The 22,830-nt window shown below is 46.2% G+C and overlaps 1 protein-coding gene across 1 annotated transcript; it reads left to right on the top strand.

Annotated features, from left to right (window-relative positions):
* Nucleotides 1–258: 258 nt before the first annotated feature.
* Nucleotides 259–12,507, top strand: CFAP20 (cilia and flagella associated protein 20). The gene is made up of 6 exons (XM_065898934.1): nucleotides 259–579; nucleotides 9,166–9,245; nucleotides 9,953–10,064; nucleotides 10,915–11,103; nucleotides 11,459–11,569; nucleotides 12,080–12,507. Exons 1-6 carry the CDS (start codon nucleotides 496–498, stop codon nucleotides 12,083–12,085), a joined length of 582 nt encoding a protein of 193 aa, XP_065755006.1. The 5' UTR covers nucleotides 259–495; the 3' UTR covers nucleotides 12,086–12,507.
* The last annotated feature ends 10,323 nt before the right edge of the window (nucleotides 12,508–22,830 follow it).

The following is a 22,830-nucleotide window of genomic DNA, read 5'->3' as shown; positions in this document are numbered from 1 at the left end:
ACACTAGTAGCTTCTAACGACATATTCTATAATCCTGTCTCCTTCCGCTTTCTAAAAGCAGCTATGGGACAACGATGGAAAAATAGTCCCTTGGCAAAGGAGTTCTTTTCACGAGGAGTCGGAACTAGGGCGGGGCTTAAGCGGAAGGAACAGGAAGTCTGTGGGCCCTGTGGCGGGATTGGGCTCAGCGCCCTCAGGAGGCGGAGGGATCCATCGCAGGCGGCGGGCGGCCACCGCCTCCATTTAAGGAGGGGAGAACGGTGCGGGCGGCAGTTGCTGTGGTTTCCGTGTTGAGGTGGCTTAGTTCTTATGGGAGCTGAAGTTCACGGACGCAGCGTCGCGTGTCCAAGTCCAGCTGTCTGTGGCTACGGATCGGGAGGTCAGGAGCGCAGCGTCCTTTCTTCGGACTAGGGCCAGCCCCCTGTTTTCCCTTCGCCACTTGGTGCCAATATTTAGGTCGTCTTCGGCGCGGCTGAGGAGAAGGCCGCGGGCGAGATGTTCAAGAACACGTTCCAGAGCGGCTTCCTTTCTATCCTCTACAGCATTGGCAGCAAGCCCCTGCAAATCTGGGACAAAAAGGTCAGGAGCTGGGGGCGGCGGCGGGGCGGGGGCCCGGGGCTGGGCCCGGGGTAGCGGGCAGTTGTGTCGAACTGGCGCCTGGGGGAGGCCGGGCGGTCTCTGCTGTCTCCTGTCCCCAGCCTGGCGTGACTGAGGCGCGAGGTGGGGGCGCCGTGTAAGCCGCGGGGGCTGCCTTGTGGGGTGGGCGTGCCTGGGGTTTAAGTGTCCTGCGGCAGTAGTGTGGTTAGGACAGTTGCCCCTCGCGGCAGACTTGACTGGGCCAGTCGGTTCCTCAGCCTCGGTTTCCGCATCTATATGGTGGGGTCGATAGTGCACGTCTCACGGCATGAAAAGCGTAAACTCACGTGAGGTTGCTTCGGGAACGCGCAGATGAAAGGAACCGCTGTGGAATGGAACGCGCAGATGAAAGGAACCGCTGTTCACTGATTTCACAAATATTTACTGATATCCTGTGTTGTACCAGGCACTGTGCTGGGCACTAGACACAGAGCCTTTGTTCCAGGCCCCCTTATAGAGGCACAGCCAGAACTCAGTTATGTTTGGGTTTCATTCATTTGCTCCCTTCCTCCCACTGATCCCAGCCAAGCCGGAATTCGGTGGCCTTTGGCACCTGCTCCACACTCACTGTGACTTGGGGTCTGTACTCTGCCTTCAGTGGCTGATCTCCATCAGAGAGTTTGCAAAATGGTGATAAAGTGTTGTCTGGGTTAACAAGCTGAACGCCAAGTACAAGCCTCATCATCTTCATTCAGGCATCCACTAGATGATAACTTTCACTGACTCTGGGAGATGGTGACCCTGTCCACTTTTTGGAGATGTTGATTGGGGGCATGTGTGCCTAGCAATCTATGAGTTGGTCTGCATTTAATTACTTTGATATTTCCTTTCTCATGCAAATTCCCAGTCATCCGTACCTTTTTTGAATATAAGTTAATATAAAGCACTGTACATTGGAAGACAGGTGATTTAGGGTATAACCTTAGTACTGCACTCCTTCGGGGACAATGGAGAGAGGTGGTATGTTGAATGCTGTTTTTATAGAGAAGAATGTAGGATAATCTAAATAAGCAGTTCATTGGTAATGAGGCCAAGAATTTTGGATATCATCTCAGAACAATTCCCTGTCTTCCCTTATCCACAGATGAAGGTTTGGGGCCACATAGAGATTAGGAGAGAACATGGACAGCCTTCTGCCTGTTGCCACTAGGGAATTCTGCTTTCTGAGAGCAGCTTTGGGGATGGTGTGTTCACAATGTCATTTTTATAAGATAGTTGAAAGATCTGAATGTAACGAGTTTGGCCTTATGCGTGTGTGAGAAATCTGACCAGCTCTCCTCTTTCACAGTGATTCTGTCCACAAACCAGAGCTAATGCCAAGAGTTACTTATTACCCAAGAGAGCAGTTCCTTAACTGTTTTCCTACATTTTACTGAGTTTTTCAGTTCCATGGTTTTGTTCACATTGGAATAAAAAACACTTTAAACTCCGAAATTGTACCTGTACAAAGAGAACCCGGAATGAGTGTACCTGGGAACTTTGTAAAGATGATGGCTTCTCAGCTGTGGCTTGACTTAATTTTGGACTGTCCGAAGGCAAGGAGAGAGTGGATTGTATGCCAGTTGAACTTGGGATTGTAACCAAAGTGTCAATATGAGGCAATTGATATAGAGAATGGGGCTTGATCTAGGAGGAGAGGTTTTCAGAGCAGGTCAGAGAACTTACCAACACAAAGAATTCCAGTGGTAGAGAGGCCTCAGCATTTCTGTCAGGTGAAACTTTTATCAGAGTTGCCCCATTTTAACCCTTCTGGGCTTGATCTTTTGTAGTGTGTTTTATTTTTCAAATGCAGCTTTTTGAGTAGTCAACATGTTTGCACACGGAATATAAAAGCAAAGTAACCATGGTGCACTGTGTCCCTTAACAACGCCACTAGAGGTCGGATGGTACCCTAATAACATAAACCTGTGTGAAAACATTGTTAGAAGATCGACTGGCAGGGTTACATGGAGTAAATTAAGCAGACATTTTGGCAAAGAAAACCTTTAGAGGAACACTCATTTTAAGCAAAATTCTCATAATAGTAAAAATAAATTATATGTTTCTACTCTTCTTATTTAGACTAGATTGAAAAGTGTTTATCTGTGAACTTTTCCCCCTTGAGGCAAGAGAAGGAAAGGGAGGAAAAAAGGAAAGTTTGGGGCCAGATCCATAGGCTTTGGTGTATGTGTTCCTTTACTCAGCTGTATTATAAAGTCCTCAGAAAGTGTTGGGAATCCAGTCCAGAAGGGGAAACACTGGGAACTGATATTCTTATCAAAGATTTATTGAGCAACAGCAAAGTGACAGGCATTGTATAGATTTGGGGAGATACAAAGTTAGGGAAGAGAAGACATTTTCCCCACTCCCATGATTCCGAATAAGGCAAAGTTGTAATAAGGGCAAAGTTTGATGGAGGGAGGGAAGGACTGTCCACATTTATCTAGAAATGACCCTGCCCTCTGCTAGTAGGTACATCTTGGCTATAAGTGCCTGTTTTTAGTTGTTACATATTTTGATTTCACAAAACTTTACTATTCTCCTTCCTGAGTTTATGGAGAGAGAATTTCTGTTATTTGTTTACGGTGAAGAGCAGTCTTTGAAAACTTAGGTTTGGCTTCATTTAGGCTCTGTGTCTCCTTATGAATATGAGGAGTGAATGCCATATTCATAGTAACAGTTAATTTGCAAATTCATTTTGGGGATGTGGCTACATTTGCAATACCTGCATTTATCTGACACTCTGAAGTTCTCAGCCCCTCCCCCCATCTCATCCTTCAAATCTCAGCTTAACTTAAGTTCCCAATGAAATAATGTTTATGTCTCCTGTGTGCTCCTGTGGCGCTCTATATCACGCTGAATGGCAGTTGCCTATTTATTGTATATCTCCCACTAGACTACAGGTTCCTTAGGGGGAAGAATAGTATCTTACCTTGAAACTCCAGTGCCAGAGTGTGGTCAGACACCTTGGATTTGCATCCTGGCTCTGTCATATGTCCTGTGCTGTGTAACCTTGGGCAAGTACTCAACTACTCAGTTCTCTCATCTTGTAATCCACCTCCTTCTCATGGTTATGGAGATTAAATGAAGATGTATATAAATGCTTAGCAACAGTTATGGCACACATTATTAAATAGGGCAGGGAACTGAGGCATTTGCTCAAAAGTAAGTGAAAAATTTATAACTGAGCCCAATATTCAGATGCCTAGGAATAGGAAGTACAGTAACTCCAGACTTCTGAAATGAGAATAATTTAGTCAGTGTACCATGGCTTTCCCAATCCAAAACTTTAACATGGCTCTAAGGCCACACAGACTGTGGTCTGGTACCTGCTTAACTAGCTCTCCAGGCTGACGTCCCACAGGATCCCCCTTCTAGTATTGACCTCCTACTGAACTGAAAGAAGTCTCTTCTCTCCTGCTTTAGGCTTTTGTACTTGCCGGCCCCTCTCCTGGGACCCACTCCTACCCCTCTTCATTAGTCTCTAGGTCTCAGCTCAAAGGTACCTCCTCAGGTTAAGTTAATTTATATCCACTTATAGAACCTCTACTTCCTTCTCATCATACTTGAAATTAGCTTCTCAAGATCTGTATTCCTGGCTGGACGGTAAGCTTCCTGATAGAGACCTTTGTAATTTTTCAAACCAAGAGTTTAGCAGAAATTAGGGATTTCTTAATGCTCCCTTAACTTCTGGAATCAGCAAATACTACATTATTAAAGGACTTTTTATGTTTAATGTAAACATTACTTCCGGTTTGTAAAGAAAATACCAGGAGGTTCTTTTCCCACTTATGCCTGTGTAAAACATGTAACTTTCAGACTTTACTGGTAATACCCTAAAAATCTACTACATGAGATTGTTAACTCATACAAGCTTCTCTTTCTTTCTGCTCACCTTGTCTTTCTCTGCTGCTGATCCTCCCCATTCCCAAACGAAATATTAGAACCAGAGTTTTTGTGGCTGTTGCTGGAAAATATTAGATTCCCATTCCCAGTTCCTAATTTTAAAAATGAACAGTCTCTCTCCAGAAAAAAAGTTCCCACACCCTAACTTTTAATTAGCAAACCTTGTTGGTACATGTTAAATTTCTAGTAGTAGAATTGAGAGCATTTGGACGTGAAAGTACTAAAACTATTTTTTTCAGATTATCCCTGGGTCAATCTGAGGATGTTATTCATTTTTCCAAAAAAATAGCTTTTACTATAATTGGGCAAAGGCCTGGGTTTTAGTTACACTTGCCCTTTCAAGGCATTCTTAGGAAGAGACTGGTTAGCAATACATATAATTGTCCTTACTTTAACTAAAGGGTTGTTTGTAAATGTCCAAAGTTGTCTGTCTGCTGTTTGGATAGTCCCTGTTACGTGCCGCAAAGGAAGAGAAGCCTTTAACCCACTGGAGCCTACAAGGCCCAGGGCTTGAGACAGAGCTATGCCCAGCTCTCCCCACAGAGGTCTCCCTCTGCCTGTTTTCTGACTTAGAGCCCAGCCCCTAGCTCAGGGCAGAAACTTTCCTGCTGAAATGGACAGCTCTAAAGGCTTAATGTAAATTGGAACATGTGTCATTAAGACTAGGATGCCAGATGGCTGAGGGCTCAGCTGTCTGCCAGGACAAGTGGGTGGAGCCACAAAAAAGAAAGGTGGGAGTAGGGAACGGATACAACTCGTTATTTTTAAAGCACTTGACGAAATATAGAGCATTGGCCAGCTTCCTCCCTATCCCAGTAGTATTTTCCCCCCTCAGCTTTGACTCTCCTCCCTGGGGCTTACGTTGGGGGGAAAAAAAAATCAGTGTTCTTTATTAGTTGTCCCAGCAACCATGGAAAGCCTGGGAGAGTGATTGCAAAAAAGGGCTTGAAGATTCCCTTCTTGGTGCCTGCAGAGGCTGAGAACCATTCTGATTGTTAATTGCCAGTAGCCTGGGTTCTGAAGCTTCTAAAGTACCTCCACCTCATAGTTGGGGCCGGGGGGTGGGGGAGGGGAGGAGATCATGAAATTAAAAAATGTAAGATTGGCTTTATTCATTATCATTATTTTGGAGGAATAAAACACTCATAGGCCACACTACAGGAATGTGTCATGAAATAAAAAAATTAGCAAGTCAAAAACAATAGGCACTTTCTAATTTAGAGAGGGAAGTAAAATAAAACCTACTTCCACCATGTGCAATAAATGCTGACCAGTTCATTTTATCTTCATTTCAAAGCCAGGCCTGCCTAGTGGCCTCTGAACTGGAAGAAGCTAAGGAAAGGAAGTTGATACTTTCTGAGTCCATGTGTCTTGTTATACATGTTTGTCAGAAGCTGGACTGGGGAGGGGCTTGCTTCCTGGAAGACCTTTACAACTTAAGGCAGTGACAGCCAGATTGCCAGAGTGGTTGGGAGGCCTTGCCCCAAATTGTCCACCTCTCTTTCTCCTTTGATTGTAGTTTTAGAGCCTAGAGAGAAGTTTGGGGACGTTTCCCACCCATATCTCTGGTTAATTGCACCCCTGGCCCCACTCCACTCTTCTTCCAGTGAATTTGTATTTACAGCCCTTTGAACTTAATAAAGAAGAAAAATCATAATTCACTAAGAAATCACCTTAATTTGATTTTAAAGCTCTGGCAGCTTGTGATATGAGAATACTTTTCTTCTTTGAGGACTGAACTTTCTCCTTGGGCAAAGCTCTATTTAGACTGTTCTCGCCACTAAGCAGGTTAAAACCCTAGAGAGACTGTTGGGCATTCCTTCGAAAAAGCTGCCTTTACCCCCTCTGGGTTCTCATGTTTTACGGGCTATGTTAATTAATTTTGTAAGAATTAAGTTTGTGCGTGTGGTAGTTTATGTGTTGTGAAAGGAATTTCTCTTAAGAAGTTACTGACAGTCCAACTGAAAGTTAGTTTGCCCCTGGGACAGAAGTGTAAGAACACACAAAGTCTGTTTTGGCTTTTAGTCTGTTGGCTTCTGTGTGCAGTGTAAGGCATTGTTTTCTTCTGTAAAGACCTGAGTAGTCACATTTACTGGAGTGATATAAACTTTGAGATGGGCAGAAGGCAAACGTCCTAACATTTCCTCCCTGTGAAATCTGGCTGGGTTTTCTGGAGCTGAGGGAGGCTTCCCGTGACTGTAGTCAGAGAGACCTTCCAGGATGTAAGATCTGAGGTCCCACTTACAATGTTGGCTAAATTGCAATGTGTTGCCTTTTAGCAATAGTAGTCTTTGGACCCTAATTACTTAATCCTTTCAATTTAACCATCTGTTTGGTTTGTTGCATTCGGTACCTTTTTAAGAAAGAAGTTATAGAGAATAATTAGTGGTATGTTATAAAATTAGTATTTGCATCTTGTTGGGATACTGTCAGCTCTTATCAGTGTGCCTGCAACATATTATATGGAAAAATTTCTTGATGAATTCCTCCTTTACCGAGAAGTCTGCCTGATTTTCCACAGCAGCTGTGGGCTAGCAAATAGAGGAGGAATATTGCCACTTTGGGAGCATTTATATGGGGAATGAGGTGGGCAGTGTTGGCATGTGCTACAAGTCTTTGTGATCCAAGTCTTTGTGCTTTTAATCTCCCTTGGAAAGAGGCCCAGAATTCAAAGCAGGAGGGCATTGGATGTCGCCAGCTTTGTTTGAGAAGCACTTCAATGTGATGTTTGTGACTTGAGAATCCAGAAATGCTACACTGGCAGAGATCTGGGGCCCATCCACTCAGCATTCTGTCTCTGACAATGGGTACCAAAGGATGATTTGTGGGAAGGCATTCTTTATGCTGGTAACCTCACTAGTGTTGTGATATACCTTAGGATCTCTGGCTTCCCATAATAGCCCATGGGAGATATGTTATCCAGGAATTTTTGAAAAATCCTCCTTGAATCTCTTCATATGTGCCAACTCTTAGGATGACAAATTCCAGAAGTCAGCAAATATTTCAATGCTTAGTTTATGCCTAGCAGAGTACTAAGCACTATAGAACATATAAATGATGTTTAATACTTGGTCCTTACCCTTCAGCTTATACTTTTTTGAGGAGACAAGACTCAGTTGCATCTGGCAGAAAAAGATGGGCAGTGATATCAGATGTTGCCTGGGGAATAGCCATGAACACCACAAGTGCATCAAATTAACAGGAACAGAGCACGCAGAGACTGATGTCTAAAGACAGAATGCCATGTTATTAATAATTGTGTTGAACAATACAACTATCAGACTCAACGCTGTATTCTCTCCCCATATGCAAGTCTCATGGAAAGCCACGTGATGAGTTGTTGAATATGACAGCACAGGCAGCCGTTTTCACTATACCTAGTAAAAGACCACATGCTTGTCATTCTGATGCATCAGGTTCTAAACCTGGTTGATCTTTTTCATGTGTTAATACATTCAGCCCTAACAGTCCAGCCCTGTCTCAGAAGTGCCTTTGCATGTCTCTGCTCTGTCCATATAAGGTGCTTGGATGTAATGCTTGAAGATAGTTGTGCTTTCCTAAATATGTTTTGAGAGGAGGAATCCGTATCGAATATTGATTCCTCTCCATCATATTCCCCCTACATATGCAGCAAACAATGCAAAACAATGTAGGATGAAGTGCTAAATTATGTAGTCTAGGCTACATGAGCAAGAAAAATGAATCAGAGAGAAGAGAGGTCAGTGTAGGCTGAAAATGCTAAAGAAGGCTTCTGTGTGCGGCACAGATGGGACTCGAATTCATACTTGAAAAAGTAGAAACTTAGGGAAAAGAAGATAAGGAAGCATGAAGTAGGAGTAAACCTGGGGTAGTAATACGTTCGGTTTTTGGTTGCTACCCTCCCTCTCAGTGACACTCAGCACTTGACCTTTCTGGCCAGAGAACTATGTGAGGCATTGTAGGGCAGTGGAAAGCCTGGCGTTAATCCTGCCCCTCTTACTTAGGGTCTGTCGTCTGCACTCCCTGAGTGTCAGTGTCCACGTCTGTAAAGTGGAAGCAACACCAACGACCTTGTGATTTTTGTTGTTGTTGTTAGGACTGAGCTCGTTGTTGTTAGGAATGTTCCTAGTGTATAGTAGATGCTTGGTAAATGTTAGCTGGATCTAAATTGAGTTGATTTCTTTGGGAAGAAATTTGTCCTGATTTATAGATTGCCAAATTGCCTGCAACTCCTGTGGTGGTTGATTGGGCCCTGTATAGAGGTAATAGCATGGCTTACTTTCACATATCGTGTCACAAACTTCTGTGTTATGCCCTTTGGGCTACTGTGGTTTTCTTTAAATCAGGGGTGTCCAACCCCTGAGCCGCGGACCGGTGCTGGTCCGCTGCCTGTTTGGAACCGGGCCGCACAGCAGGAGGTAAGCGGCGGGCGAGCCGGGGTAGCTTCATCTGCTGCTCTGCATCGCTGGTATTATCGCCTGAACCACCGTATCCCACCCCACCCCCAACCCTGGTCCGTGGAAAAATTGTCTTCCACACAACCGGTCCCTGGTGCCAAAGAGGTTGGAGACCGCTGCTTTAAATAGTCCCATTCAGCCTTCAAAATCTTAACAGAGTTATTTGTCGATATTTCAGTACTAACCAGTTTAATTTCATCCCTTGTAGGTACGGAATGGCCACATCAAAAGAATCACCGATAATGACATCCAGTCCCTGGTGCTAGAGATTGAAGGAACAAATGTCAGGTAGGTTGACACTCTGTTCTCCCAGAGACATGGAATGCCAGGAGGTAGTACATTCATAGAGGTTAATAGCATGGACTGCAGAGTCAGACTGCCTGGTGTGAATCCATCTCTGCTACTTAGAGCTCACCTTGGGCAAGTTATTTAATCCCCCAGGCTTTAGTTTCCTCACCTGTGAAATACGGATAACAGTACGTCTTCCTTGTAGAATTATTGTGAAGATTAAGTAAGTGAATGTGTGTAAAACACTTAAAACCTGCTTAGCACTTAGTGCTGTATAAGTCTTAGTTATTAATATTTAACCCAGATGTGTTTATGTGGAGGTATGGGTTTACAGTAGTCATCCAGTGGATGGCCAGGGTAGTTTTGAGTGTTACAATGGTCTTAGTTTTGGTTTTCTATCATTTGATAGTTTCTTAGACCAGAATTAAATCTTTTTTCACTGGAAGAACTTGCAGATCCACTGGTCTGGCTTTGTTTCTCAGATATTTTATTGTTGATGTCTAGTGCTACGTTAAACTTTTGTTTCAGAGTCCAGCACTTTTTTTTAACACATTAGCTTAACTTAAGGGTTGAGGGATCATTGGATGACATATCTGGATCTTTTAGATCTGCCTTCCAATTTATCCTCTTGGACTGAGTGTTATTGCTGTGCATACCACAAAGGAAAAGGCAAGTAGTGTGTTTATTGGTGTTTCCTCTTTCTACAGCACCACATATATCACATGTCCTGCAGACCCAAAGAAAACATTGGGAATTAAACTTCCCTTCCTTGTCATGATTATCAAAAACCTGAAGAAATATTTTACCTTTGAAGTACAGGTAAGTATGTGCACATGAATCTCTACACTCTTGGCTATACCAAAGAGATGTCCTGTCAATTTATAGGAGAAAAGTGGCTGCAGGAAAGTATCTTTATCCTTTTGTATGTATTCTTTTCTGCCTCTGCTGTACACTTGATGCAACCTTTTTTTTTTTTTTTTTTTTTTGCGGTACGCGGGCCTCACTGTCGTGGCCTCTCCCGTTGCGGAGCACAGGCTCCGGACGCGCAGGCTAAGCGGCCATGGCTCACGGGCCCAGCCGCTCCGCGGCGTGTGGGATCTTCCCAGACCGGAACACAAACCCGTGTCCCCTGCATCGGCAGGCGGACTCTCCACCGCTGCACCACCAGGGAAGCCCGCAACCATTATTATTATGGCATTATTATTATGGCATTATTATTTTGGTATTATCAATCAAAGTTTAATGCCAAGTTTTAAAAGAAGCAATAAGCATCTAGAAAATCTAATCAATAGCTACAAGAGTTCAAAGCTTGAGGGTTAGAGTAGTGTCCATTTGGGAAGTTACTATTTAATACTGGGCTATTGTTGGTCTCAAGTCTAGCTTTTTTAATTTTTCAAAGGGAAGAATGTTTATGGAATCATGCTATGGTCTGGGGGCCTGATGCATGTGTCATATGTCATAAGCAGCTGGTGTTGTCTTGGCAACAGACAAGATAAACTAGCTACTTCCGGGCCGTCTGCATCTAGTGTGACCTATATCTGGTTTGTTTATTCTCCCTTGGGTCTCAGCCTTGGGAAACCAGGCTGTGGGAGTTTCAAGTCCTCGTCTTATCAAGGTTGTTTGCTTCTTCCAAGATAGAGTTAATGTGTTTCTTCTCTATATTTCATAGGTACTAGATGACAAGAATGTGCGTCGGCGGTTTCGGGCAAGTAACTACCAGAGCACCACCAGGGTCAAACCCTTCATCTGTACCATGCCCATGCGGCTGGATGACGGCTGGAACCAGATTCAGTTCAACCTGTCAGACTTCACTCGGCGGGCATATGGCACAAATTACATTGAGACCCTCAGGGTGCAGGTACTGGCTCCTTTTCCAGATGGAGCCCCAAATGGGAGAGGGGTCTAGGCTCTGTTTGTCACTGGCTTGTGACCCAGGTGACAGAACAGTGTGGGTTTCTGGCTAAAGTTCCCAAGTCACTGTCCAGGGGGCTTTCACCTCAGAGAGGCCCAGGACCTACTCAGGAATCTGCTCAGATACAGTGGGAGAATACAGCAAGTAAAATCTCCCTCTTGTCAAAATCTACCCCTAAGCCACGCTGAGGAGATGCCACAGAGGTGAAGCTTTGACGGCACCATGCGGGGGGTCAAGGAACATCAGGAAAAGAGGAAAGACAATCATATTTTGAGACTTATTTTAAGTCTTGCATCCACAGATCCATGCAAACTGTCGCATCCGACGGGTTTACTTCTCAGACAGACTCTACTCAGAAGACGAACTGCCAGCAGAGTTCAAACTGTATCTCCCAGTTCAGAATAAGGCAAAGGTAAGCCAGCTTTCCTCAGAGGAAGGCCAGACAGTGAGTTGTAGAAGCTGTGTCCCTGGAAAGTGCTCTGTTTTACAAGTTCAGCTACAGAGCCTCTCTGTGTTGACATGGAGTATGGAGGACTTTTACATCATAAGATCTTAGGTCTTCCACCACCAGCACTGAATCAGGAATGATCCCATGAAATGTTCTGTTACTGCTGTCTCACCTCCATGAAGTGATACCGTCTCTCCTGAGGGGCATCCTGCTGCTTCCTGCTCCCAGGCCTTCCTTGCAGAATATCTCCATCTGAACCTCTTCATCAGCCCCAAATTACTATCAGCCGATCTGTCCCCTCTGACATGACAATGGGTGCTTACATGCGTGCCCACTGGTGACACATATGCATCTCCCCACAGTCCAGCATGCCTTTGAGTGTCACTAGAGGTAGGGGGTCAGTGGCACTGACCGTCTGTTTTCTAATAACTTAAACTGATGCCTTTGTTCTATTTTTTTTTCTTTCCCCTTCAGCAATAACTGGAATGCCACTCAAGGGATAGACCCTGGATGTGACTCTTAGTTTAAAAAGGAAACTGTCTGGAGGACAATGCAAAAAACAAATATTTATATTAGTTCACTGTGCTGCGGTTCTTTTACCTACTCCTTGGCGTCCCTGGTTGTGGCTACCAGTGACTGTGCCGTGCATTGTAAGTACAGTGGGGGATAAGCTGTCCTTTGATACATGAATGCCAGAGTTTATCTTGCTGCCTGCCTCGGTGTGTGGGGAGACACATTTACCATGAACTTACAGAATTAAAGATGTCCCGTAAAGGCAATTTCAGACCAATATTTCTTCCTATGGTTTGTTCTTTGTTTTATATATTATCTAAATATATGTATGTGCTGTGTAATACTCATAATCCAGAAATGAATAAAATGTTATATTCTTGGTTTGTAAATTTGTTCTTAGTTTGTGTCTTTTTTAATGGTGACATTTCTCTTTCTTTATGGTATGAAAATAGAACTCTTTCCAAAGAACATCCCATACATTCATGCTGTGAAATAGCTTACAATAAGCACTTGAAGAACAAGACATCTATAGATATTGATTTGGAACAACTTCCAAGAGAAACTAAATGGAAAGAAACTGAATAGTGTATCACCAGTAGAATCATCTTACTGAGGGGTGGATCCCAAGTGGAGCTTTAGACAAAACGGCATATATTCCAGATTGCTCTTAAACACCTTAGGAAGGAGTCTTGTTGGAGCCTCACTTGCCCTTTTGTAACAATCAGCACATCTAGTGTTCCTCAGCATTGGAACAGATCACCATCTCCCAGTTCGAGCTCCAGATGAAGTACTTGCCTTGAATTTAGGGGCTTGAAGGAAAAATGTTTCTTTAAACACTGGACTCACTTGAGAGAACTGAAATCTTGCACCACCCTCCCTGCTCACGCTTATTCTGGGGCATGTGCTTGGTTAGTGAAATGACCCTGGCACAAATAGTTAAATTTACAAAAGTTAAACACTTATATGATACAACTCTACTGTATGTAATATTTCTGGAGGGAAAACCATTTGGGGGTGGATAAGAGCATATGTAGATACACCTAGATGATCTCATAGGACACATAAGAACTGTACAGTGATTACTTCTGGAGAGAATGGTTGTATCATTTATGTACTTTTTTTGTACTATAGACGATTTCTTTGAAAGGTAATATTTATGTGATAAGAATTTCAAAGTCAAAAAAGAACAAAAGGCCATCCTGGATACTGTGCTCTCCCCAACACTCCCTCTGGATTTGGTTTCATCCCACAGGATGAGGCTGGAATTGTGGGCACTGGCTGTTTTGACTTTGACTAGAGATAAAAACACAGTGCTGAATTCGTCATTACTGTTGCTGCCTCCTGAGAAGTTAAGTGACAAGGAGCACTGTTCTCCCGCATCCTTATCCTCCAGAGTGTGCTCTGGGTAAGCATGACCGAATCTCTGAGGAGGGCAGGGCTGCAGTGGTGGGAGGGCTGGAGGGAAAGGTGCTCCACTGCTGCCTTAGGCACTCACTGAGTTCTCATTTCCCCTCGCAGTCGTCAGGACCTGGCACTTAGGTGGGTTCAGTCAAGACGACTTTGCCTTCCTCTTCCTGCTAACAGCTGCACTGGAGCCGCCTTCGCCGTGGATGCTGCCCCTCTCCTTGGAGAGTCACCATCGTTCAGCATCGCAGAGCACCCATCAGCCCAGGTGACAGCCTGCTCTCTCAGGGCCAACTCCAGTCACATCTGAATATTGGCCCGCTTCTCCATCCTGAAACACATGAGCATTCCCGTTGTTAGACTCCGTATGTCTGTCTCCCAAGCTTTCTGGGTTACAGAGGGGTCCTCAGAAATGGGTGGGGCTGGGTGGTCAGGGACTTCAACAGAGCTTCTTGTCTCTGGCCACTGTGTGGTGAAATCTTCCCTCCAATCTGGAGTCTGTTGTGGGATGAAAGATGCTTTTGTGGAGGCGAGAAAGCCCGGTTAACTTTTCATCTCTCTCCGGTGCCAGGACATCAGTGGAGTGCTCCTGGAAGTCCAGAGAAATACAGTAATGCACTCTCCTCCACACAGAGCCCCTTTCACCCCACGGCACTTGTCAGACTATGTATGGGGATTACCTCACCACCCTCTTTGGGGTATAAGGCGGCAGCTGTTGACTTCCCAGATGCTTCACATATCCATCCGAGAGGAAGTGAGGGGGCGTTGAGGGTGATGGGATGTATTATCTAAGCTGGACCCAGGCCAATGTGAATTGTGGCACCAACGACTGCATGGCCCCTGCCCTCAGCTTTCCAGCTCACCAGGAAGATGACGACGACTAATTATGAGGCCAAGGGAAGGAGGAAGGAAAGGTCAGGCTGCAGGGGCTGGAGCCCTCCTCCTTCATGGGGCTGGAGCCAGAGTGACCTTAGACTGAGGAAATTGCAGCAGGCAGAGTTGCGTTACCCGGCTCCTCTGAAGCCACGGTGTGTTGCAGGAGGCGTTGTCTTCCAAATGAGAGTGTTCGTTAATTGGCATGAACTTGAGGGGACAGGCATGCAGTCATTCTCAGTAGGGCCCATCTTGGGGGAGAGCAGATCCACTGTGGCCCTTATTTGCTACCAGCACGTTGATTGCTTCGCCTGCAACCAAGCCAATAATACTGACCGTGCCAGTCCAGCCCCTTCCCGGGGCATTTCTTAAGGAGGCAAGTATGCCAGAGAACAACCCCCAAGCTGATTTCCCTAGATCCTTGGCAGTTTTAGCCAAAAGCCTCAAGTGTCAGGAGCCCTTCTTGTCTGAGCCCTCCCTTCTTCCATTTTACTGATGAGGACACTATAGCCCAGAGAGGCTCGGGCCGGCTCCTGTCAGAGTGGCAGGAGTAGAACACGGGTGAGGATCACCTGATGGGAGTCATATGCCATCCCTGTCCTCCCTTGTGCTGACGTCCCCCTGCTTCCTATGTGGTGGCTGTATCCTTTTTGTAGAGGCATTGACGGGTCAGATAATGTCTGCCTGGAGGCTGGGCCAGGCCAGACTTGGCTGCTCAGGAGGACTAGACTCAGCTCTGCTTCTGCAGCGAGGGCTTGCCTGGTTTGTCCCGTCATGGTTGCACATTAGCTGAACTTCAGGGCCTGAGGCTGAGGATAGAAAGCTGTGGGGCAAAGATTTGTGTTTAACTAATGGATCATAAAAGTAACATAGGCTCATGGGAAATTCAAACTGTTCCCATTCCTGAACTGAAAGTATTTGAATGGGCCAGGCCAAGTTTGTTTTGTTTTTAAATTTATTTTTATATAGCAGGTTCTTATTAGTCATCCATTTTATACACATCAGTGTATACATGTCAATCCCAACCTCCCAATTCATCACACCACCCCCCACCACCCCCGCTTTCCCCCCTTGGTGTCCATACGTTTGTTCTCATCTGTGTCTCTATTTCTGCCTTGCAAACCGGTTCATCTGTACCATTTTTCTAGGCTCCGCATATATGCGTTAATATACGATATTTGTTTTTCTCTTTCTGACTTGCTTCACTCTGTATGACAGTTTCTCGGTCCATCCACGTCTCTACAAATAACCCAATTTCATTCTTTTTTATGGCTGAGTAATATTCCATTGTATATATATACCACATCTTTATCCGTTCGTCTGTCGATGGGCATTTAGGTTGCTTCCATGACCTGGCTGTTACAAATAGTGCTGCAGTGAACGTGGGGGTGCATGTGTCTTTTTGAATTATGTTTTTCTCTGTATGTATGCCCAGTAGTGGGATTGCTGGGTCATATGGTAATTCTATTTTTAGTTTCCCCAGGCCAGGTTTTAACTACTTTACATGTATTTGTTTTACGGAATTATCACAACACTGAAACAAGAACTATTATCGTCATTTTACTGATGAGAAAACCAAGGCACAGGGATTAATGTGCCCAGGCTCACACAGTGGTGGTAGAAGCAGGTTTCAAACTCCGGCTGTTTAACTCCTGTGCTAGGCTCTTAAATCACGTGACTTCTTTGACCCCCTGTTTCCTCCTCAACAAAATTAGCCTCATGATAAAACACAAGAAACTTACCTCAGAGCTGGGCTGGAAGAAATGTCTGTCTGTGAATGATACATTAGATCATTTGTATTATCTTCACCCAGTGGAATACTATACGATGATGAAAAGGGGGCAAATTACAGCTAGGTGCAAGAAAAGAGGAACCACACAACCATAATGCAGTGAAAACAGCAAGGCACAATATAGTAAAGATGATTCCACTTCTGTACAATTTTTTTTTTTTTTTTTGCAGTATGCAGGCCTCTCACTGTTGTGGCCTCTCCCGTTGCGGAGCACAGGCTCCGCACGCACAGGCTCAGTGGCCATGGCTCACGGGTCCAGCCGCTCTGTGGCATGTGGGATCTTCCCGGACCGGGGCACGAACCCGTGTCCCCTGCATTGGCAGGCGGACTCTCAACCACTGCGCCACCAGGGAAGCCCACTTCTGTACAATTTTTTTTTTTTTTTTTTTGCCATATGCGAGCCTCTCACCATTGTGGCCTCTCCCGTTGCGGAGCACAGGCTCCGGACGCGCAGGCTCAGCGGCCATGGCTCACAGGCCCAGCCGCTCCGCGGCATGTGGGATCCTCCCGGACCGGGGCACGAACCCGTGTCCCCTGCATCGGCAGGCGGACTCCCAACCACTGCGCCACCAGGGAAACCCTCTGTACAATTTTTAAATAGACAAAACAATATACTGTTTAGGATGCATTTATAAACGACAGTCTATACAGTAGTCCCCCTTTATCTGCAGTTTTGCTTTTCCTGGTTTCAGTTCCCTGTAGTCAGCTGCAGTCCAAAAATTTTTAATGGAAAATTCCAGAAATAATTCATAAATTTAAACTTGTGCTGCATTCTGAGTAGCATGATGAAATCTCGTGCTGCCCTACCTGGGATTCCCAAACCATCAACATGGTTTGCTCTTAACACCCCACCATTGACATTGTCATGGCTCGATGATGCAAGATCACCTGATGCAGATGATCTCCACCTGACATTGTCAGAAGTTCAGTAGTATAATAATGACATAATGCTATGTCACCCACCTCACTTCATCTCATCATGTAGGCATTTTATCATCTCACATTGCAAAAAGAAGGGTGAGTATAGTACAATAAGATATTTTGAGAGAGACCACATTCACATAACTTTTGTTACAGTATATCATTATAATTGTTCTATTTTATTATTAGTTACTGTTAATTTCTCACTGTGCCTAATTTATAAATTATACTTTATCATAGGCATGTATATATTGGAAAAAAGTAGCATATATAGGGTTTGGTACTATCTGCAGTTTCAGGCATCCACCGGGGGTCTTGGAATGTATTCCTTTGGGGGCTACTCTAGTGACAGGCGGAGGGCGGAGTATCTGAAAACTCAGGAGTGCGCTTTTGCCTAGAGGTGTGGGGTTGGGGATGGGGATACAAATGTTGGGAGAGGCACTTAGGGGGCATCCAAAGACCATCAGTGCTTTATTTCTTAACCTGGGCAGTGTTTACACATGGACGCTTGCTTCATTACTATTTGAATTGCACACACAGTTGAATATATTCTTCCGATTATGTTTCTCAATTTAAAAAAAGAGTCAAATTTAGATTACTTAGCCCTGGTCTATTAAAATGCAGGCTCTTGGGGCCCAGCTCATTAAAATGCAGATTCTCTTTCAGGAGATCTAAATCTGGCCCAGAAATCTGCATGTTAACGTCGTCCCCTGGTGATTTTTGGTGTTTCTGTCACTTGAAGCTGCTCCAAGTTGGAGCGAGCAAGAGTTGATGTGATACCTCTTGAGTGCTGAGAAGCCAGATGCCGGGAAGGAAGGAGAGTGTAAAGCAGCCCACCCTGGCACGTTTGCAGATAGCAACTCCACTACCTCTGAAATCCTTAAGTTCCCTTTATACAAAATTCTAGTGTGTAACTTACATCTCGGTACCTTTTCCATAACGTGAAAATATGGAGTCCTGTAATACAAATCATGAGCACCCCTGGGCTGCAATAGAGGCCCTCCAAATTGTAAATCCATAAGGCACTGAGCATCTGGACGGAGCATGAGCCTTGGAAAAATTGTGCTTGGTATCCATGGTGTCTGAAGCAAAGCAAAACAGTGTGTAAGGGTGGGATATGGAAACACATTGGACAGAACCCCTTAGTAAAGGGTGTAAAATGTCACTGAGAGCCTCTGCTGTTTTATTGCATGAGGGTAATAAATATTAATAAGGGCTTTCATAAGTTTTCTCATCACATGAGTTTCCCCCAACCCTTTTTTCCATAAAGTCTTAAGTTGTGAATCCTCCTGGTATTTGGGAGGAAATACAGTAAAATCAGGAAATACAGTAGAATCAGTACACACACACACACACACACACACACACACACACACACACACACACTAGCCTTTGGGTTCCAAGTCACCCTCAAAGCCGCCTCCCCTCCTCCAGGGCTGTCCTCATGATCACTTGAAGCCTAAAGCATCCTTGCAAGCCTAGGGCCTCTCTTCTTGGTGTTGGAAACTGACCTAGGCCAACACGTCGGTCCTGGTCTCTCTCGGGAGCCTGTATCAGAGGTAGTGGGAAGCTGAGTTCTCTCCCCTCCAAGCTGGCTACCCTGTGGTGTGCTATGAAAGCACGTCTCAGGACACAAGTACAAAACTGACAAGTGAGCATGCAAAAAAGATTCATGCCACCCGTTGGCAAAGCTCGGTGAAGTGTCTGCTCGCTCTCTCTTAGTGCACTTCTGTGGGGAATGTGGGGATATGTGGACAGTAGGATCACATGGGGATTTTCTGCTAAGTGTGTGGGCAGGAGGAGGGACGAGCTGCTGGTCCTGAGTTCCAGACTATACTGTTCTGAAGGTCTTAGATGGCTGCGCTTGCCAAGTTCTCATGCCCCATTTTAATGGGGACAGAGATACCTGTAAAACGTTCAGTCACGTAGTTTGGAATTGACTCATTTCTCCAGTGGAAAGATATTTCTTTTTTTTTTTTTGGCCATGTGTGGATCTTATGTATTTCTTATGGAATGGTATTTCTGATATCCCTGCACTACTTGTAGGGAGTAAATATTCATTCCCAAGGGTTGTGCTCACTTTGGTCCGTGTGCTGGCAGATGAGTGGGGGACGGGAGATGCTCTACACCCAAAGCTCTACACCAGTCCTCATGCCCAGGAAATCCCAGCAACCTCAAGTAAGAGAAATGGAGAAGCTGGAGCTTCCTTAGGCAGCTGAGCCTCAGAGGGGCCACTGGCCTTCCCTGTGGGATTTGGACATTAGCTTTGTCCCATTCTACTCCCCTTGCCCGAGGAAGCTGTTGAGGCCTGAAGGGTGTTTCGGGGCATCACCCATTCCCCAGGAGGCTGAGCTCACCTGGTGTGGGGACCCATGGTGGCTGCCACCCTCCCCTCCCATTGGTGGCTCCATGGGCCTCAGAGGCACCAGTTTCCTGCCTTATTTGTGAAACCATATAAAAGAAAAAAATTGTTTCTTTCTCTACTCACACAATACTTCTGACACCAACCAATTTTCCAACACCAGTTGGGTGTCCTACCATTCAGTTCTGATACTATCTACCTGGCGTTAGCATCAGATTCCACAGGTTAAGGGCTCAGTTCCACAAGACTTCCTACCCTGCAACTCAGAGGCCAATTGCAAGTAGTGGGTCCCCAGGTTAGCCACACTTCTGTCTGACTGAGCTACAAATTGGTAATTCTCCTGACCCACTCCTCAGGTTTGATAATTTGCTGTGATGGCTCACCCCTGTGGAATTGGGGTGCACCAACTTCCCAGTACACTGGATGTGTTCACCAGTCTAAAAGCTCCCCAAAGCCTGTATTTTAGGGATTTTTATGGAGGCTTCATCATGTAGGCGTGATTCATGATTAACTCAGTCTCTACCCCCTCTCTCCTCCCCAGAGGATGGAGAGGGGGGCTGAAAGTTCCGAGCTTCTGATCATGGCTTGGTCTTTCAGGTAACAGCTCCCATCCAGGAACCCACCAAGAGTCACTTCATTAGAGCAAAAGACGTTCCTATCACCCAGAAAATTCCAAGAAATTTAGACCTCTGTGTCAGGAACTGAGGTCAAAGACCAAATATCAGAACAAAAGATGTTCCTGGCACCCTTATTGCTTAGGAAATTACAAAGGTTTTAGGAGCTCTGGCCAGGAGCCGGGGATAAAAACCAAGATAGGTATTTCTTCCTATATCGCAATATCACACTGTAACAAGGAAGAAGTTCAGGGCTGTGCGAATCCTCGTGGAGACGGAGAAGGGAGCCAGGCTACAGTTTCCTAGGTTGGCAGACCTATAGAAAGTGAAGTGGATTGAAAATTCATGCTAATGTGGTAACCAGTAGCCACCTGTGTCTATTTAAATTAAATGTTAATTAATTTTAAGTAAATTTAGAATTCCGTTCTTCTGTCATACTAGCCACATTTCAAGTGCTCTGTAGCTACATGTGTCTAATGGCCACCGTGTTGGTCAGTGCAGATACAGGAAGTTTTGATTGGACAATGCTGTTTCAAATGCTTGCATTAAACAAAATAAGATTTTATCACCACTACCAAAAAACGTTTAATGTAATATAATCACTTCCTTAAAAATGGATCTGAGCAGGCTTTTCAGACATTAATGTGCATAGGAATCATCTAGGGGTTTTGTTAAAACGCAAGTTCTGATTCAGCAGATCTGGTAGGAGGCCCTACGTTCAGCATTTCTAATAAGGTCACAGGCTGTGCTAATGCTTCCGAGCCATGGACCACCCTTTGACCTGCAAGGGATTGTAGGATTAGTTACAAACACTTAGGGTGCATTTTAGGTGATGAGCCTCGGGAGTGGGACGCAAGTTCAAAACTGTATGAATGCTGAGCATCATCTTTCACTCCTGACCTTGGTCACTGACCACAGCCACTGTGTAACCTCATTCAGACATGAAAGGCTGAGGGTGGGAGGGCGAAGTGCCACCGGCCAGACGAAGGTGTACTGACACGCCAGCTCGCGCTCTCTCTCTCTGTCTCTCTCTGTCTCCCTCTGTCTCTCCCTCTCCCTCTCCCTCTCCCTCTCCCTCTCCCTCTCCCTCTTTCGAGTTTGCTTAGGGAGGGGCTAGCCTGAAAGTGTGGCTTTGAGAGCCCTTGTAACCAAGACCTGCAGGGAGAAAGCAACGATCCATCAGGCTGCCTCAGGAAAGGGACGCAGGGACAATGGGGTGTCTGCAGAGGGAGGAGGAGTGGGGGGGGCGAGGTGAACTTCGAGTGGCCCCAGGGCAGAGTGGCACAGGTACAGAGGGGCCATCCAGAGAGAGAAGCAGCAGCCCCAAAGGTAGTGGGGAGATGTGCACCGAGGCTGGCGCTCGTGTGACACAGCCCTGCCTTGGGGACAAAGTGCTTTCTCGGGGCCCTCCCCAGCCCAGTCACACCTCCCCTTGTCCTTTGGCTGAGCTGGCCTTGGATGAGGTGTCACTGCTCAGAGTGAGGCCTATGCAGCTCAGTTCAACTCCGGGGTCCAAGGGAGCCCCCCATCTCCTCCAGCTGAGGGTGGCTCTGCCCTCTCACCGAGTCGTCCTCACTAGGGGGTCTGTTCCTGGCAGAAGTACCATTAGAGGTGGTTGTGTGAGCAGGTAAAAGGTGTAACTTCCAGTCTCTGCGTTTTGTTGGAGGCGCGGGGGGGATCGAGGAAGGCTCTGTGGAGGAGGACTTTGTGTGGCCAGGAGGCCAAAGGAGGAAAGGTGGTCCAGGCGGAGGGAACAGTGGGAGCAAAGGCCTGGAAGTGGGAACTTCAGCTTCCTGCTGCAATGAGAGCATGCAGTTCCTTTATGCCTGACTTTCAAGCAGCAACCTCAGGCTGGGGGCCCAGTCCTGGCCACAGGTGGGCTGGGCTGAGGGAGGCAGCCGTCCTTCAGCTCCCTTCTTTGACTTCCTGCTCCTGGCGAAGAGGACTTCACTCCGGGGGCGAGGCGACCCTGGGTGCTGGATGCCGGGGTGGGGCAGGCCCCTCACACCACGCCCCCGGCCCCGGCCTCCAGCTCGGTGGGTGGGGTTCCATTCCCCACACCTAATCCCTTGCAGCTGTTGTCCTCCCCAGGAAAGACAGTTGTGCTGGAGGGAAGGGAAATAGTTATTTTGAGTTGGTCACTGGCTTCTGACCAGGAGAGGTAGATGGCCCTGTCCGGGCCTGGCAATGGGACCAGAGCCACGATTAATTATCGGGGGTGTTGGGCAGGAGGACATGGTCCCCACCAAGATGGGGGCTGTAGAGGAGAGTGATGGACCAGGGAGGAAGCAGGCCTCAGATGGGGGATGCAAAAACGGAGCCCATGTCTTGAGTGTACTCTGGATTTGGCTGGAGAGGATGGGGAAGTTGGACACAGCCTCCCCCAAAATAGACCCCTGTGCCACAGGAGTCCCTGTGACCGAGACTGGGGCTGTGGTGGGAGGGGTCTCCCACTGAATGAGCTTTCTGTAAGGGACTGGGCTGGCTGGTCACCGTCCCCTCTCTTCCAGGCAAGCCCTCTCCAGCACTGCCCTCCCAGCAGAAAGCAAGTCTGATGGAGACCAGATGCTCTGGGGCATCTGCCCTTCCCGCCTGCGGGGTCATTGTAGGGCAGTGAGATGAATGGATGTGCCCACTCTGGGCCTGGAAAAGCCAAGTGGCCAGTGATTAAGCCCTTCCCTGTAGCGTGGGCCAGCGTGGGCTTGAATCCTGGCTCTATCGCTTACCGGCCCTGTAAACTCAGCTA

The sequence above is a fragment of the Phocoena phocoena genome, chromosome 20 (genome assembly GCF_963924675.1).
Source record: "Phocoena phocoena chromosome 20, mPhoPho1.1, whole genome shotgun sequence".
Lineage (NCBI taxonomy): Eukaryota > Metazoa > Chordata > Mammalia > Artiodactyla > Phocoenidae > Phocoena > Phocoena phocoena.
This window is presented reverse-complemented; position numbering and strand designations above follow the sequence as displayed.

What these genes read in the sequence shown, in the direction of transcription:
- CFAP20 (XM_065898934.1), top strand. Translation starts at nt 496, where the DNA reads ATGTTCAAGAACACGTTCCAGAGCGGCTTCCTTTCTATCCTCTACAGC. An exon ending in TGCAAATCTGGGACAAAAAG is followed by an intron (nt 580 to 9,165) that starts GTCAGGAGCTGG and finishes CATCCCTTGTAG; the next exon opens with GTACGGAATGGCCACATCAA. An exon ending in ATTTTACCTTTGAAGTACAG is followed by an intron (nt 10,065 to 10,914) that starts GTAAGTATGTGC and finishes TATATTTCATAG; the next exon opens with GTACTAGATGACAAGAATGT.